At 39.8% G+C, this 15,603-nt stretch overlaps 1 protein-coding gene across 9 annotated transcripts in view; it reads right to left on the bottom strand.

The window, feature by feature from the left end:
* IQSEC1 (IQ motif and Sec7 domain ArfGEF 1) overlaps positions 1–15,603 on the bottom strand; it is a 695,881-nt gene that overhangs the window by 296,305 nt on the left and 383,973 nt on the right. For 2 of the 9 annotated variants that reach the window (XM_074958117.1, XM_074958119.1), the window contains exon 1: positions 2,292–2,572. The exons of the other annotated variants lie outside the window; for them this stretch is intronic. In XM_074958117.1, coding sequence (XP_074814218.1) covers positions 2,292–2,314 — 23 coding nt within the window. In that variant the 5' untranslated portion in view covers positions 2,315–2,572. Of the gene's footprint in view, positions 1–2,291; positions 2,573–15,603 lie in introns of those variants that run through there. 9 annotated transcript variants of the gene reach the window in all.

Here is a 15,603-nt window from a genome sequence, read left to right as displayed (position 1 = left end):
ATTTCTGAAATACCTAGGTTTACAATATTTCTTTATACAGATCTCTGTGCATCTAATTTCTCTTAACCAAGTTAAAAGTGCAGTTGCAGAAGAAGTGACAGGTCAGGTCTTGCTTCCTACAGTAAATGCTGTCATATGTATGGGGGAACGTTAGAAAAACAAGCAGTAATGGAGGGAGATAAACTGCCATTTGGTTCTATAAACGAGACAGCAATGCCACTGTCAAAGGAAGTAATCTTTTGAGTTAAATGCTCTTCACTAATACTGAATGACCTCCAATTTTTTTATGGTGGGAAAAGATGAACTCCAACTCAGTTGCAATAAGAAAAGGAGGACTTGTGGCACCTTAAAGACTAACAAATTTATCTGAGCATAAGCTTTCGTGAGCGACAGCTCACTTCATCCGATGAAGTGAGCTGTCGCTCACGAAAGCTTATGCTCAAATAAATTTGTTAGTCTCTAAGGTGCCACAAGTCCTCCTTTTCTTTTTGTGAATACAGACTAGCACGGCTGCTACTCTGAAACCTGTCAGTTGCAATAGTAATCACGATGAGATTAGTAACAAAGCAGCCAACAAAAACTTGCCAAATCTACATTCTTAATATAAAATTACCTGTATAGTGGAGCACTTGACTATTATAACAATTGGCAAAAAATAATCCCCTTACAGTACAAGAATAACTTACTGCAGAACTCTACTACATTGCATACTGAGGGACAAATCATCTACACACACATTGGCTTTCTAGTTGACACAAGCTATGCACTAAAACAAACGCTGTCCTGTTATAGACAGTAATGAAAACCAGAAACCCCAAAACCAAACACACAAATGGAATCCAGTATACAGAGTGTTTCTCCCTTTTTAACTTGGTATAAACACCAACATTTAGGAGCGAATCCATGTTGATGATGACAACCTATTATCTGAGTTCACTTTTCTCACCTGAACCTCCTTGTGTGTAACTGAACACAACATATCAAAGCTCAGCCTAATTTTTGAATATTTAAATAGATTCTCTCACCCACCATATCCCACTGCCACTCACACACACAGAGAAGGAAAATTTAGGGACAGGTTCTTTACTAATGTTGAGTGTCACCTTATTCTTGAGTAGTTGATTTTAATAGCGCTACTTGTGAAATAGGTATTACTGAACATGAATAAAGGTATCAGAATGTGGACAGTTTGAGGTTGATGTTATTGAAATTGTTGAGACTGAGGCTAGAAATGGCTGTTCTGGCATTCACCTTAGGGTGCTTTGATCAAATTAAATTTAGTCCTAGGAGGAGAGAATCTTTAAATGGAAATGATGAACGCAAGTAGTGGGCACAGTCCTTATTAATTATTATGGATTAGAAGTGAACCACTGGTGTTCATAGCAAATAAAAACAGAGAACTGGGTTATGCACTTGCATCAGTTTTGTTTTGATTTTGGGCTGTGGTGGGATGACACATTGGTGTGGTACGATGGTGTGTTTGGCAGCAAGCTTGAGAGTCACAGCCCATTCGATCCTTCAAAACACACATGAATAAAATCGCCTTATGCGGTTTCCATACACACTTAGATTGTGTAATGTCACAAGTATATGCAAACTTTAACATCCTTCACCCTTGGCTAGAAGTGTACGAGCACTTAGCTCTTCAACCACAGGTGACAACTCATGCGAAGAGCTGCTACACTGCATTAATTGAATGAAACATTAAATGCGAGCTGTGTTGCCTGCAATACTCTTGCTAATATTATGTATATCATATTAACTGATTCCCAAGCATTTACGGCATCATTAGGGTATGAGAAAACAACATACATATGATACTCATGAAGCACAGAATGAGATAATTTTATATATCATCGAGGTCACATTGTCTACGATGGTACACCATTTCCTAGAATAAGTAGTGTATTTAAATGACAGTGTACATTTTAATAAAACAAAGCATTAAAACAAGATGGAAGATATATTTCAATTTCTGTGATAGACCCTATTCTGAGAATTCTGTGCTCCTTCCTTTCTGTTCAGAATATCTCATTTTTCTCACACTGCTAACTGTAGAATAGGTGTTTTATAAAAATACGCTGGATTACTTTTATTTCTGCTGCTCAACAAGCATCCCTTGTCTGTACCATTCTAAAATGCACATCAGTAATCTGCCAAAGAGGTAACACCCAAAAAATGGTTCATGGCAAGAAACTGATCACTATTCATATTTCTGTCTCAAAAAGTCTGGAATCCTTAATCCAGATGTCAGAGACCAGAGGACAGATGAAAAAGGAAAAAGTACTCACAAATAACACCTTCTGCAAGCCATCCTCAAATGTGTTGTGGGCTTGTTTTTTCCCCTCTCGTTTCGAGCAATTGGAAGTAGAACAGGTCACTCTTGTAACAAGCAAAAAAAAAAAAATTACATTCACTGCCTTTGCATGCTCATTCAAGCTTGACCACGGAAGAATAACACAGCAAAGTGAGCCTGTGATGTAACCAGCATCAAACACTGCATCAGATGAACCCGCAGGCTGTAAGGGGTTATATTTTGCAAAGCCAAAAGGTTCTTCCCAAAGAGAAGGATTAGCAAATATGTAAACCACCAGTGCGGTTTTCACAATCTTTGCTTTCTGCTTCCAGTGAAAACCTCCATGTATTATTCATCTACAACATTAAAAAAAATGCTTCCTTATGGGTTATTCAGCTTGATATTTCAGGAGCAACTGATGTAGTTTTAGAATACACCATCTCTCTATGAACACTGTAGTACAGTCCAAATCAGAAAAAGGCCATTGGTCCTTTTATCTCCATGGTAACAGCAGCATCTGTGGAGGCAAACCGTACTCCCTCTTCACTGCAAAGTCAATTTATAGTCACATACTATGATAGGAACTGATAAGGTAGCAAGGCTAATCAACAACCAGGGGAAACATGAACAGAAACAGAGGATTAGTTTTAGGCACTTGGTTCCACAACAGACTATTCTTCCAGACTGAGTATTTATTATCCCAAAATGAAGAAATAAATGCATGAACTGGTCCTTTGACCCAGCATGGTTTGTTAATATATGAACTCCACAGGGCAGCTGACAGCATACGTTAATACAGGTATACTATGTAAATAGGCATCTTGCTTGCTCTTCAGTCAGACATTGTATGCTGTTAAAATGTTCTTATGGCAGATGACAGCTAAACAAAGTTCTTTTATACAGAAAATTACAGATAAGCTATTAATTAACCACGATCTTTTACTCTCTGATGCTCTTCCCAGTGACTTGCCGTCATTTGTACTAATAGCGGTGGCACAGAGTGAGAAATACTGCTGGTGCTGAGCACATTTTTTCCATCACACCAGTGCAGATTGTGCACAAACTTGATGCTGTACTTCCTCTGTCCAAACAGGACCAACACTGCCTCTTCCCCAGAGCAATGACCTGAATTTAGAGACCGGATGGGTCACTCAACCTTCTTACAATTTGTTCAGTGTCTACCATGTCTCCAAACGACAACCCTCACCCCATTTTTAGAGCTAGATGCTCAGTTCTCACATAATGACAATAGCCAAGCTGGCTCCTTCGGTTGATGAATCACTATAATAGCCGTCTGTTCATATTATTTAGTTAAATATATATAAGGACAGTCTAATGAGGGCAGCTCATCAGCTGTCATCCAATGATCGGTTCAAGAATGTTCCACAGCCTGGAAATATTACAGCAGGCTAAGAGAGTGAGAAGGTCGTTAACCAAATTCTCCTTGTCACAGCAATACCTGTTAAGTTCAACAGGCAATAGAGATGCTTGAGGCCAGGTAGCTGCTGCTAAATTTCATAGTTTTTGGAAATGAAAAATTGTTGAAGCAGAAATCTCTCTCAAAAGAGGATGTTCTTGATCAGTTTCTGATTAGCACAGCGCAGAGTGTTATGGGTTGCAGGATAGTCCATGTGGGAATACTATCAGCTAGTTACTATGAATCAGGTGAGTTTAAAGCTGAGGGTTTATTTATCTGACATAGTTCTTGTCAGTTCTTTCCTGTACCTTCATGCTAGGCTAAACATTAAGGTTAGGATCTTGTTTTACAGATACATTGTATGTTTCATAATTGTATTTTCTGTTAATGTTAACAAAATAAAAAGACATTTTATGGTTATTTATAAAACTTTGCTGACTTCAGGAGAGATACACATGTGTAAAGATACACCGTAGAAGTGATGCTACCTCACACATCAAACGCAGGGTTAATCACAGACTCTGATCCTGCATTGCAGTCCATGCTGGCAGATTGCCGGGGCCCAAGAGTTGGAGCCTGCAACTCCTATACATGCAAGCAATCTGACAGACTTCAGTTCTGCAAGTCGTGCAAGTTGCATGACTTTCACACGAAGTAAGACCAACTAAAATGGATAGTGAATGATTGTAAATATATTGAATGTGGCCTATAAGTACATATATATTATACTCTAAAAATAATCAGTGTTCCATCCAATAAAGCCTTTTCATTCAGATACTACATTACTCTACATTATAATGACCACCACAGGGAAAGTAAAATTAAATATTTTCTTTCTTTAATCTCTCTTTCTCGGAGATTCTAATATCACAAATTAGTTTAGTATCTAGTATTTTTGTGGCTACACCAACATTTTCCATCATTTGCCCTTAACTGATGCTCATTTATTATGAAGGAGCAGAATAAAATGGAAGCATGTTGATACCAAAGCAAACAAATGTATGAAAAACCATCTCAATTTCTTTCCAAAAAGGTTTGTGATAATCTGGGGGTAAAGATGGAATGAACATGAAGAATCAATGGTACTCTCGTATATAAAGGAATGCACCTGGTGTGGTAGTCACTTCAAGCCAAGAGTGAATTGAATTGGCTGGGTAACTCCCTGCTGTAGCGGTCCTGTGGATTAACCAATCATGATAGTTATCTGTCACTTTTTCACAAGTACTAAAACAATTTTTAAAACAGTCCAACAAGTAATGCAGGCTGCCACGCCAAGTTAGCAAGTGAAAGCAACATGATTAAGCAATGAGATGCTTTATCTGGATTGCACTAAATCTAATGCTGTCAGAAGACTCTCAACTGCTGTATGTGTACTTGACTCAACAGGAACATTGGTTCATTCTCTTACCCACTGCTTAAATTAGATTTTTCTACAGCTGGCCTGAGGAGTTAGGATCCCAAGTGTGCCAGCTAGCTCAAAGATCACTAACTTTGCCTTCAGGGTGGTCTCTATATGTGATGGAAGCCTTCCTGGTTTATTTATCAGTGATTCCTCAGTGTGTTATCATGGATACCAGCTGGATGTGGAATACAGGTTTTAAAAGACTCTAGCTACCAATATTTGAAGCCACTAATTGTACAATGTTTGTTTGCAATATAGTGTCCAGAGAGACCACTCATGCACATGTCAAAACAGAACATAGGCATACCATCACCCCCCAATTCAGAAAAACTTAAATTGTTCAGATTATCTGTGTCTGTCTGACTTTTTTAAAGCACACTACTTTTGTACCACTTAGTTGCTTACATGGCCTTTTTTGTTTGGCTTGAGTGTTTGGTTTTACCCAGGAAAAAAAACCAGCTAGAAAAACTGACCTGCCCCCAATTCAGCAAAACATTTGGGGCTAGATCCCCAAAAGGACTTAGGCACCTGACTGCTACTGAGAGTGCCCAAGTCCAACGTTTAGGTACCACTGAGATTCTGCTCAACTGCCACCTAACCCAATAGGCACCTAAAATCCCTGGGCACCTGAGTTTCTACCGTTAAAGTCTCCTAGGTGCCTAAGTTTCTCCTAACAAGCGCATGCACAACTGCCTTAGTCTAGAGGCCCAGGGGCCACTCTCACTCCTAAATCCCAGGAGGATCCTCAACTAGTTTTGTCCTGTCTATCTTGCCTGCAAAGCTTGATCTGGTACCTGTGCTCTGAGCACACCTAAACTCACACAGAACAGCCAGAAGTGGGAGGAGGAGGTAGCCTCCCTTATAACCTTTGGCCCAGTGCTGAGGACACAGATCTGGGATATTGGAGACCTAAGTTCACTTCCCCCACTCTGCCTGAGCTGGAGATGGGATCTGAACTTGAGTATCGCATCTCTCAAATGAATGTCCTACCCAGTGGACCATAAAGTCATTCTCACTCTTTTATATTTAATTATTTGTACACAGTGGAACAGCTTCAAAAGGAGAGATTGAGAGAGGTTCACTCCAGAATATCCCATAGTTCAGTCCCATTGCAATGCCTAAGTATCTTTGTATCTAAGCACCAAAAACTAGCCCTTGCTGATTCACTGAAGTCAATGGGACAACTCACACGTTTCATGTTAATCATGTGCTTCAGTGCTTACTGAATCAAGGCCAATGCAAGTTTATTGCTGCAATGCATTGCTCATGTACCATCCCAATTTTCTCCCTTGACATGACTGTGGATTTGGTGTAATGAATGAAGTTAGGATAATCTGTGCATCATTGCATCTCAACCAAGTAACCACAATGCTATTTCAATTCAAATATTTTAAAGTACATTTTCAATAACAGTTAAAGAAAGATATCACTATCAAGCAATCTATGTCCAAAGCTTCTCTTCTCCCTTTCATATACAAAATATAGGCAGTCTGACAGAATTTGGAGAAATTTCTTGGTAGTTTTCCTTAACATTTCAACTGTTCTGACTCATGCATAACATAGGCCCTAGTATTACTATTTATATGACACCATTGCCTAAAATGTGCTGGGAAAGGTACAGATGCAACGCTGAAAGACCCCAGTCATTGGTGGCCGGGATTAAATCTGGGACCTCTGGAGCATGAAGCATGAGCCTCTACTGCATGAGTTAAAAGACTTAACCAAGACTGTAGCAGGCTCATCAATCTCTAGCTGGTCTAGCTGCCACTAGAGGGGGACAGAGTGCCTCACCATGCAGGCATGGGTCAGACAGGCATAAAAAATGACAAAGACACTGTCCTAATCCGTTTACAATCTAAAAGTAACAATACGAGTGAAATCCTGATTCCATTTAAGTATATGGAAAAGCTCCCATTGACTTCAATGGGGCCAACATTTCACACAATGTGTCTAATTCTGCAGACTCCTTACAATGTAAATTATTGCTTTGTGTGGCATCATTTGTTTATTATTTACAATGTCTTGGTGTGATGCTGAATGGTTGAATATGACTGCGGTGGGGCGGCTGCCCCACACAGGCAGAAGAAGGGTTAAAGTAGCCTTGGGGAGGCTGCTCAGAACCCAGACAATTAGAAGAGGGCTTACTGAGCCAGCCAATAGGGATAAGGCTTAGTGAAGCAGCCAATCAGGGCCAGGCTGGCCCATATAAGAAGGGCTGCTGAGCAGAACAGAGGCTGTCTCTCTCTGGAGGCCAAGGGAGGAAGACTGGCTACCCTGTAGGAGGGTTGAGAGAGATAGCACCACAGACAGAGCAGTGCTGGGCAGGGTCAGGGGAGCAAGAGGGAGCTCCAGACTGCAGCCTTGATATAAGGGCTGAGAAGGTGCTAGGGCTGCGAGGAAGTGGCCCAGGGAAACAGATGGTGGAGTAGGAGGAGGGGTAGTACATGGCTGCTGGCTATAGGGTCCCTGGGCTGGGACCCAGAGTAGCGGATGGGCCTGGCCCAGGGTCCCCATCCCTTCCCCCCCCCCACTTGCCACCAAGGGGAGTGGCCACTGCATGGACTGCAGTTTGCCACCGAGGTAAGTGGCTGGACTGAGGACTGTCGGGTCCCCTGGAAGGAGGGAGAAAACCAAGTGGGGCGGCGCTGGAGGGCTGTATCCAGAAGAGGACACCGTGGTCTGGGGAGCGACATGGTTCCTAGAGGTGGAGGCAAGAGTGACGACAGGCGAGATACCACTAGACAGGGGCACTCTAGCAAAACGAGAGATAATTCCCAGGATGGCCAGCAGGAGGCACTGCGGTAGTGAGTCCTGCCCCATTACAATGACCATTTACATCATTGATATTGCCATGGTTGAATAATTGCAACAAATCTCATACAAAATATGTTACGTATGGTGCCAATGGAAAAATTATGATTTGCTAAGTATGATTATCCTGTTTATAGGCATGTATCATTTTGTATCAGATGTTATGAATACTGGCTGTCTACTGGCATCATACATATGTGTTGTATTCCTGGGTAATGCCCACCAGGTAAAATTTACATTAAGGTCAGACTGCAATGTATTGATGGCCCATCAAGGACACTTAGAAAATGGGCCATAAAAGAAACTCATTTGAATATCTCTTCCTGTGGATGTGTGGATGACTCAGCAAGAATGTGGGCAATGGCTACACCCTGTGAGTCATCAAGCCATGTAAAGACATGTGATATGCTCATGTGACACTGGACTCCATCTTAGGCTAGTAACTTTCCACAAACAAAGACAAGTGACAGGTTTCAGAGGGATAGCTGTGTTAGTCTGTATCAGTAAAAACAATGAGTCCTCGTGGCACCTTAGAGACTAACAAATTTATCTGGGCATAAGCTTTTGTGGGATATAACCCACTTCATCAGATGCATTGATTGGAAAATACAATAAGCAGGTATAAATATACAGCACATGAAAAGATGGGAGTTGCCTTACCAAGTGGGGGGTCAGTGCTAACAAGGCCAATTCAATTAAGGTAGAAGTGGCCCATTTCCAACAGTTGACAAGAAGGTGTGAATATCAACAGAGGGAAAATTACTGTCTGTAGTGCTAATGAGGCCAATTCAGTCAAAGTGGATGTGGCCCATTCCCAGCAGTTGACAAGAAGGTGTGAGTATCAACAGAGGGAAAATTATTTTTTGTAGTGACCTAGCCACTCCCAGTCTTTATTCATGCGTAATTTGATGGTTTGCAAATTAATTCCACTTCTGCAGTTTCTCATTGAAGGCTGTTTTTGAAGTTTTTTTTGTTGAAGAGTGGTGACTTTTAAGTCTGTTACAGAGTGACCAGGGAGATTGACGTGCTCTCCTACTGGTTTCTCACAGACCTTGGGAGACAGGCCAGTCCTCGCTTACAGACAGCCCCCCAACCTGAAGCAAATACTCATCAGCACCTACACACCACACAACAGAAACACTAACCGAGGAACCAACCCCTGCAACAAACCCCGTTGCCAGCTCTGTCCGCATATCTATTCAAGGGACACCATCATAGGACCCAACCACATTTGCCGCACCATCAAGGGCTTGTTCACCTGCACATCTACCAATGTGATATATGCCATCATGTGCCAGCAATGCCCCTCTGCCATGTACATTGGCCAAACAGGACAGTCTCTATGCAAAAGAATAAATGGACACAAATCAGACATCAAGAATTATAACATTCAAAAACCAGTAGGAGAGCACTTTCATTTATGCTGGTGTAAATCAGGAGAAATTCTATGGATTTCAATAAAGTTACATAGATACTATAGTGATGGGTATCTGTACAAACCTCTCAAAGAAAGGTTTATGATGGTGACGCTGAGATCAGAATCTGCCCCTTAGTTTCCATGATTTCCCAATTTTGAGTTTTCTTTTGAAAATTTTACCTTTTAAAAGTTAAAAGCATGGTCTGGGAAATATTTTACTACTTGTTATCATTTTCATTGCCCAAAAGATTAGTTTGCAATTTCAAGTGCTAATTAATAATTCTGCACATTAAGCATGTTCTCTAAACACTGTGCTCTGGAGATAAATATTTCCGCTACATCAGAGAAATAATTATGGACTACAAGCACAATTTGTTCAAGACAATGTCCTGCATTCTTGTTCTGTCTAAACATATTTTGTAAATGTCAACATCCTTATAAATAATAAAATAGACGGTTGCAGTGGAATACCCCAGTGCAGGGGTGGTTTAAAATCACAACTTGTCAGTTTGACAAATTACACTATTCCCTCTGATTCACAGAATGTCATTACTATATTATAAAACAAATAGCTGACCATTTTACTCACATGCTATTAGCCCACTGGAGTGAGTACTGTGACCTATTACATACTTGAAAATTATTAACATTATATTCTGTTTACATTGGCAGATGAAATCCCATAAATTACTAGTTTTATTAACCACTTTTCCTGCTCTATTCCTTCTGTTTTACTGCTATTGGAAATGACTTAAGGTTTAATGCACCTGTTGCTAAAACATCACAGGAGAAATAACAGCAGTTAACTCTTTCAGGTCAAGGGCTGTGAACTTAGAAAGGGAAGCAATTAATTTCCATGTCTTAAGTACTATAATTGATAGGATTACTCAACTGGCTTTGTGCAGGACATGTAAAGCACATCCTAAGACACTGAGAGGACAGAGTACTGATTTCATAATTATACTATATATAAAAACCTTACACTAGTCACACATTAGAATCTAAATTTTCAAAAATAGCTACTGATTTTAGGTGTCCAACTTGAGACACCTTGAAAGGGCCTGAATTTCAGAGGACAAGTACTCAGCACTACCTGAAAATCAAGTATTGGAAGGGATAACACACTGGTCATCCACAAACTGAGGCAGCCAATATCACTAGTCATTTTTACAAAATTTTGGCCTAAAATTTCATGACACAAAATGAACTATTTTGCAGACCATTACTAAATGTATTACAATGTGTATAACTATACTACATCTACTCTCTTTTCACAGTAGCCATAAAAAAAAGTAATGGTTGCAATGGACAATAAAGGATAAAATACCACATAATGTCTTCCTGAGAATGAATGCAACTCCTCTGCAAAATATTAACTCACTACTATTGCAGTGACAGAGTATCATGACTCCTGAGTTGTGGCACAGTACACTATGCATATCACTGCTGTTGCTGTGGTATGAAATCTGGGTATTATTGTTCACAGTGACTTATCTTTCCATCGACATAGTGATTCTACTATTAAAAGTGTATATTCCGCTATTTGTTAAACAACTCAGGCCTTGATTCAGCGAATCACTTAGGCACATACTTAAACTTAAGCATGTGCTTAGGTACTTTCCTGAATTGGGAATTCAAACAACTATACATGTGTTTAACTACCAGAGCAGTCAAAACACAAGTCTATGCACCGAGTCTTTCTTGGATGGTTACAGCTTGCCAGGAGCTTGCCTTTCCAAGCCACCATCACTTAACAATATTTCAACTCATCTGGATCTTTTGCAGTTCTGTTTCTCACAAACAACACATGTAAGCGCCTTCATGGAATAGATTTTATTTTAATAAATCAATTTAAAGCCTCCTGCCTGGCAATCAAACCCCTTCATTATGTTGTTTTATTTACTTGAACACACACACACACACTCTGGAATCTCCATTCTGTCACTGTTTTGTTCCGTACTACTCCACGTGCAAACTACTGTATGAGCTTTCTCCCATTATGATGGCTTTTTGCAAAATTATTGGTTTTTTTTTTTTTTAAAACCTCACTGTTGGTTCACTGCCGTATTTTAAGGCAAGGATTTAAAATGTTTTATTTTTCTAGGTATTAAATTTCCTATTTTTGTATTGTTTTATATGTATTCCTCGAAGGCAGTGGAGCATGCCAAGAATAGCAGCCAACTGACATGCCAGCCTGTGCACCACACTGCAACATAACATGGTTTCCAGGCTCAAGGGGATTTGACCCTTGACAGCTAGCATATACTGTATGCTGCCATCACCCATACAGGCAGCAAGATGGGAGGTGCACATTTTTTTCTGCTCTGGGGTCTGATGTCCTTGCTCAAAACACCTGCTTTATCTGAATGTGTGTTTCAGGATTTAGTCCCAGAGGAGTTTGCTGTGAGGAATCCTACCCTGGCTATCAGGGTTCCTGCAACACAGGTAGCATCTCCATCCCCAACCCCCACCCCCCGCCCCCCACCTGGGCAAGTCAGGAGTTTTACAAGTCACGCATGCTTACGTTTATTGACTGGGTCACTTACAGTGTGGTATGGACTTCTAGTCCAGTGTTTGTTGTGATCTAGACTGATATCTGTTGAAGAGCAAGAAGAGGCCTGGAGTTTGCAAAGGATCAGTCTGCACGAAGCCTCTCACTGCATTTTAGGGGACCTGCTGTTAACAGCATCTATCTTGTTTTTGCCTCCTTGTCCCACAATTTGATGATACCCTAACTGTAAAGCAATGTGTGTATTTTAAAAGGAACTGTTCTTTCCAGGTCATACCCAGAGTCTAAAAGGGATGTAATAGCAACATTTCAAAGGTGAAATTCCTGGAGATCCTAATATTGTACTATTGTAATCCACCAGCCACAGTCTAACAATTAGAAATGTGGCTTCTATGTTCCAATTTAATGCAGCTTTATAGGTAGCAATTTGTGTTGATGAAGGGTATTGTGTTACACATGTTGTGTTCAAATGCATCGCCTGCTGTTATTTTTGTAGCCATATATAAGCGAATTATACCCTATGTATGATTATATTCAGAACAAACTCCACCAGATTTCTTATGAGCGGTTCTAAAGTCACCTATGGTCAATTTACTAGGGCTATGTTGATACTTAAATTAACTGCAGAATGTTCTCCACTGAGAATTGAAAAAGGTTCTATCTTAAATATTCAGAAATACAATGAAAGAATACTTTACTAGGAAGAAAACTTTAGCAAACATCTAGTCTAACTATTCATCATTTGATCATAGTCATGATATATATAAAAAACAATGAATAGCACTGTCATGCTTTGTGTTCCTTAGCCCAGACCATCACTTGAAAATTGATTCATATGTAATTGCCAGAACTTCCATGTTCTGTGGCAGAGAAACTGAAGCTTCCAGTAACTAATATTTTAAAAGAAAAGTGCAGTAACAATAGGCAGCATTTACACAGGCTAGTTCAGTAGGCTCTTCAATCCACCAGCAATAGTTTGACCATTAGAAAGTTAGCTTCTACAGTTATATGGTTATATATTTCTAAATGAAGGTTATTTTTAAAAATTAATTCACTAAATTATATGGCACTGTATACTGGATCCCATGTAATTACTGTGGTCCTGATCCTGAGAGCACCTGCATCTCCCAGTGAGGTCAGTGGGAGTTGAAGGTGTTCAGCACCTCTGAGGATCAAGCCCTATGTGACCGGTGCTTTCATTAAAACATATTTGAGCTACCAGGAACTTTGCTAAGACAAAACTGTTACATTTCCAACTTACTAGAATTTTCTCAGCAAAATTATTTGAATGTCATAGAAAAGGAGTCCTAAGCTGCTACATATTATAGACCAGATTGTCAAAACAGCATTTAGACATCACAATAGATGCCCTGATTTTCAAAAGAGCATTTTGAGAGCTGAGCTCTTTTGAAAATCAGAACATAAGTGTCAAAATGGGAACTGCCGTTTGCTGAGCATTTCTGCAATTATAGGCCCCAATTGTGGGTGCTGAGCCCTTGAAAACCTGGCCATGGAAAATCTGGTACTACAACCCCACATACAAACACTTACAAGTACTCACCCTCAGACTGATCCCAGCATATGTTATACCAATTCTTAAGATACTTTGTAGGAGGAACCACAGCAACTCTAATTTTTCCAGATTTTCTTATCCCTGAGGCAGTACAGCAAATCAGCTTCCAAAGACCAGAGACTGAAAATGAGAACCAGCACCTGAATCCCCCATAAACCTGGTGAGTACTTCCTCGAGAGTCATAATCCCCAAACTGAGAACAACCGTTTAAAACATGCACTAAACATCCAAAAACAGGGGTTGTCCTTGTAGCCTTCTATCCCAATCTTATGGATCCTTTTAAACCAAGGTTCTAGGCAGACAGGTCTCAACTGTGGGCCTCAAGGTTTTATTTTGACAATGTGGATCATAGTGCATGTTTCCTATTTTAATCATTTATTTCCTAGACTGAAAAGAAGTCTATTTGTTCAAGAGGCTGCACTGTTATTGAATTACCCCTTTCTAAAGTGCAGCTCTTTACTTCAGCTTGCAAATGACACAAAGAACACTACTCAAGCCACAAACCACTCTGGAAGACCCAAAATTATGCTTTAACGAGATAACCAATATAGGTGAAAGCCTTTAAAAAGAGTATGTTTTGGAGCTGGAACAGAACAGACCTGAACTAGAGATCAAAACGGCAGGAACATTCTGAGACTGAAATGTTTCAGATATGCAAACTATAAGCTGCAGCAGAAGGAATATTTGGAATACAGCCTGGAAACAATTATTGAAAAGGACTCAGTACAGTATTTTGGCCTAAGCTGTTGGTCTGTGCCTCATGACATCAGGGCACAGCTGCTGTCCTCACTAACAAACTAATATATGTCTAATGAATTACCCTGTAACAGGCATTTGAAAAGTGATAACATTTCTTCAGAATTAGGATTTTGGTTTTAATTGCTGATTGTTTTCAATTTAAATACATTTATTATCTTGTTAATTATGCAGAATAAACACAAATGATTTTCTTCCTCAAGCGGATATGCTCCCTCATCCTCTGAATGGAAAAGAGGAATTTAATATCTGCATACTCCACTGTGCAGAATTTCTGCTGCATGCCCCTCTGTGTTGAGCAGGCTGCAATGGAGCAGAATAGTTAAAGGCCTTGTCTACATTACCAGGGTAAGTCAACCTAAATTATGCTACTCCAGCTATGTGAATAATGTAGCTGGAGTCAATATATCTTAGGTCGACTTACTGCGCTGCTTACTCCTCTCATTCCGGTCGAGTACTGGAGTTGAGTGGAGAGCGCTCTGTGATCGATTTAGTAGGTCTTCACTAGCCCTGCTAAATTGACCCCCGCTGTGTTGATCTCTGGTAATTGTAGACATGGCCTAAGAAGCATGGACTGAGGAATAAGAGTTGGCTGAGAAGTTGTAGCTAAAGCATGGTCAAAGGCTGCAGATCTCCTGGGCTCCATAAGCAGCATCCTTGTTACCATAAAGTGTTTTACTACACAATCTCAAACTAGTGGACAACATGACATACTATTTGACAGATACAAAAAAAATGTATTTTTATGACCACAGATGTTGTTATATTGCACTGTGTTATAGAGTGCTGTGTGTACATTTAATATTTGGAAATGGTCTGGATGATCAGTTTCTATTTTCATAGACTTTAAAGGCCAAAGGGAATGCTATGAACAACTAATCTGCCCTCTGGCATGACACAGGCCATAGGTCATGCACCCAGTGATTACTGTATCTAGTGGATGAGTCAGAGCATCTCTTTTTGAAGGACATTCAATCCTGATTTAAAGATGTCCAGTGATGGTGCATTTACCGCCCCTTTTGTTAATTATCCTCATTGTTAAAAATGTGCATCTTATTTTCAGCTTAAACGTGGCTGATTTCAACTTCCAGCCATTGGATCGTCTTATAAAGCATCATGTATATTCTTTCCCTCCATAAAAATTTATAAACTAGATATAATTGGGACTTATTATTATTAATTTGATCAATTATTTTCCAACATTTTGTCCTTAACTGGTTTAGTAAAAATTCAATGAGATATAATCATTTTCAGACAATTTAAAATTGAAGATTTTCTCCATGCAATTACTCCAGTAACCAGACTAAATAATAAATCTTGTGATTCCAGTTTATTAGACTCGATTTTACTTAATGCACCAGATAGAATATTTGCACCTGGAATGTTACCCAGATGCTCCAGGAATTCATTGAATTATATTAA

Source organism: Natator depressus, chromosome 7 (assembly GCF_965152275.1).
Source record: "Natator depressus isolate rNatDep1 chromosome 7, rNatDep2.hap1, whole genome shotgun sequence".
In the NCBI taxonomy this organism is placed as follows: Eukaryota; Metazoa; Chordata; order Testudines; family Cheloniidae; genus Natator; species Natator depressus.
The sequence above is the reverse complement of the archived record's forward strand: the minus strand, read 5'-3'. Positions and strand labels throughout refer to the sequence as shown.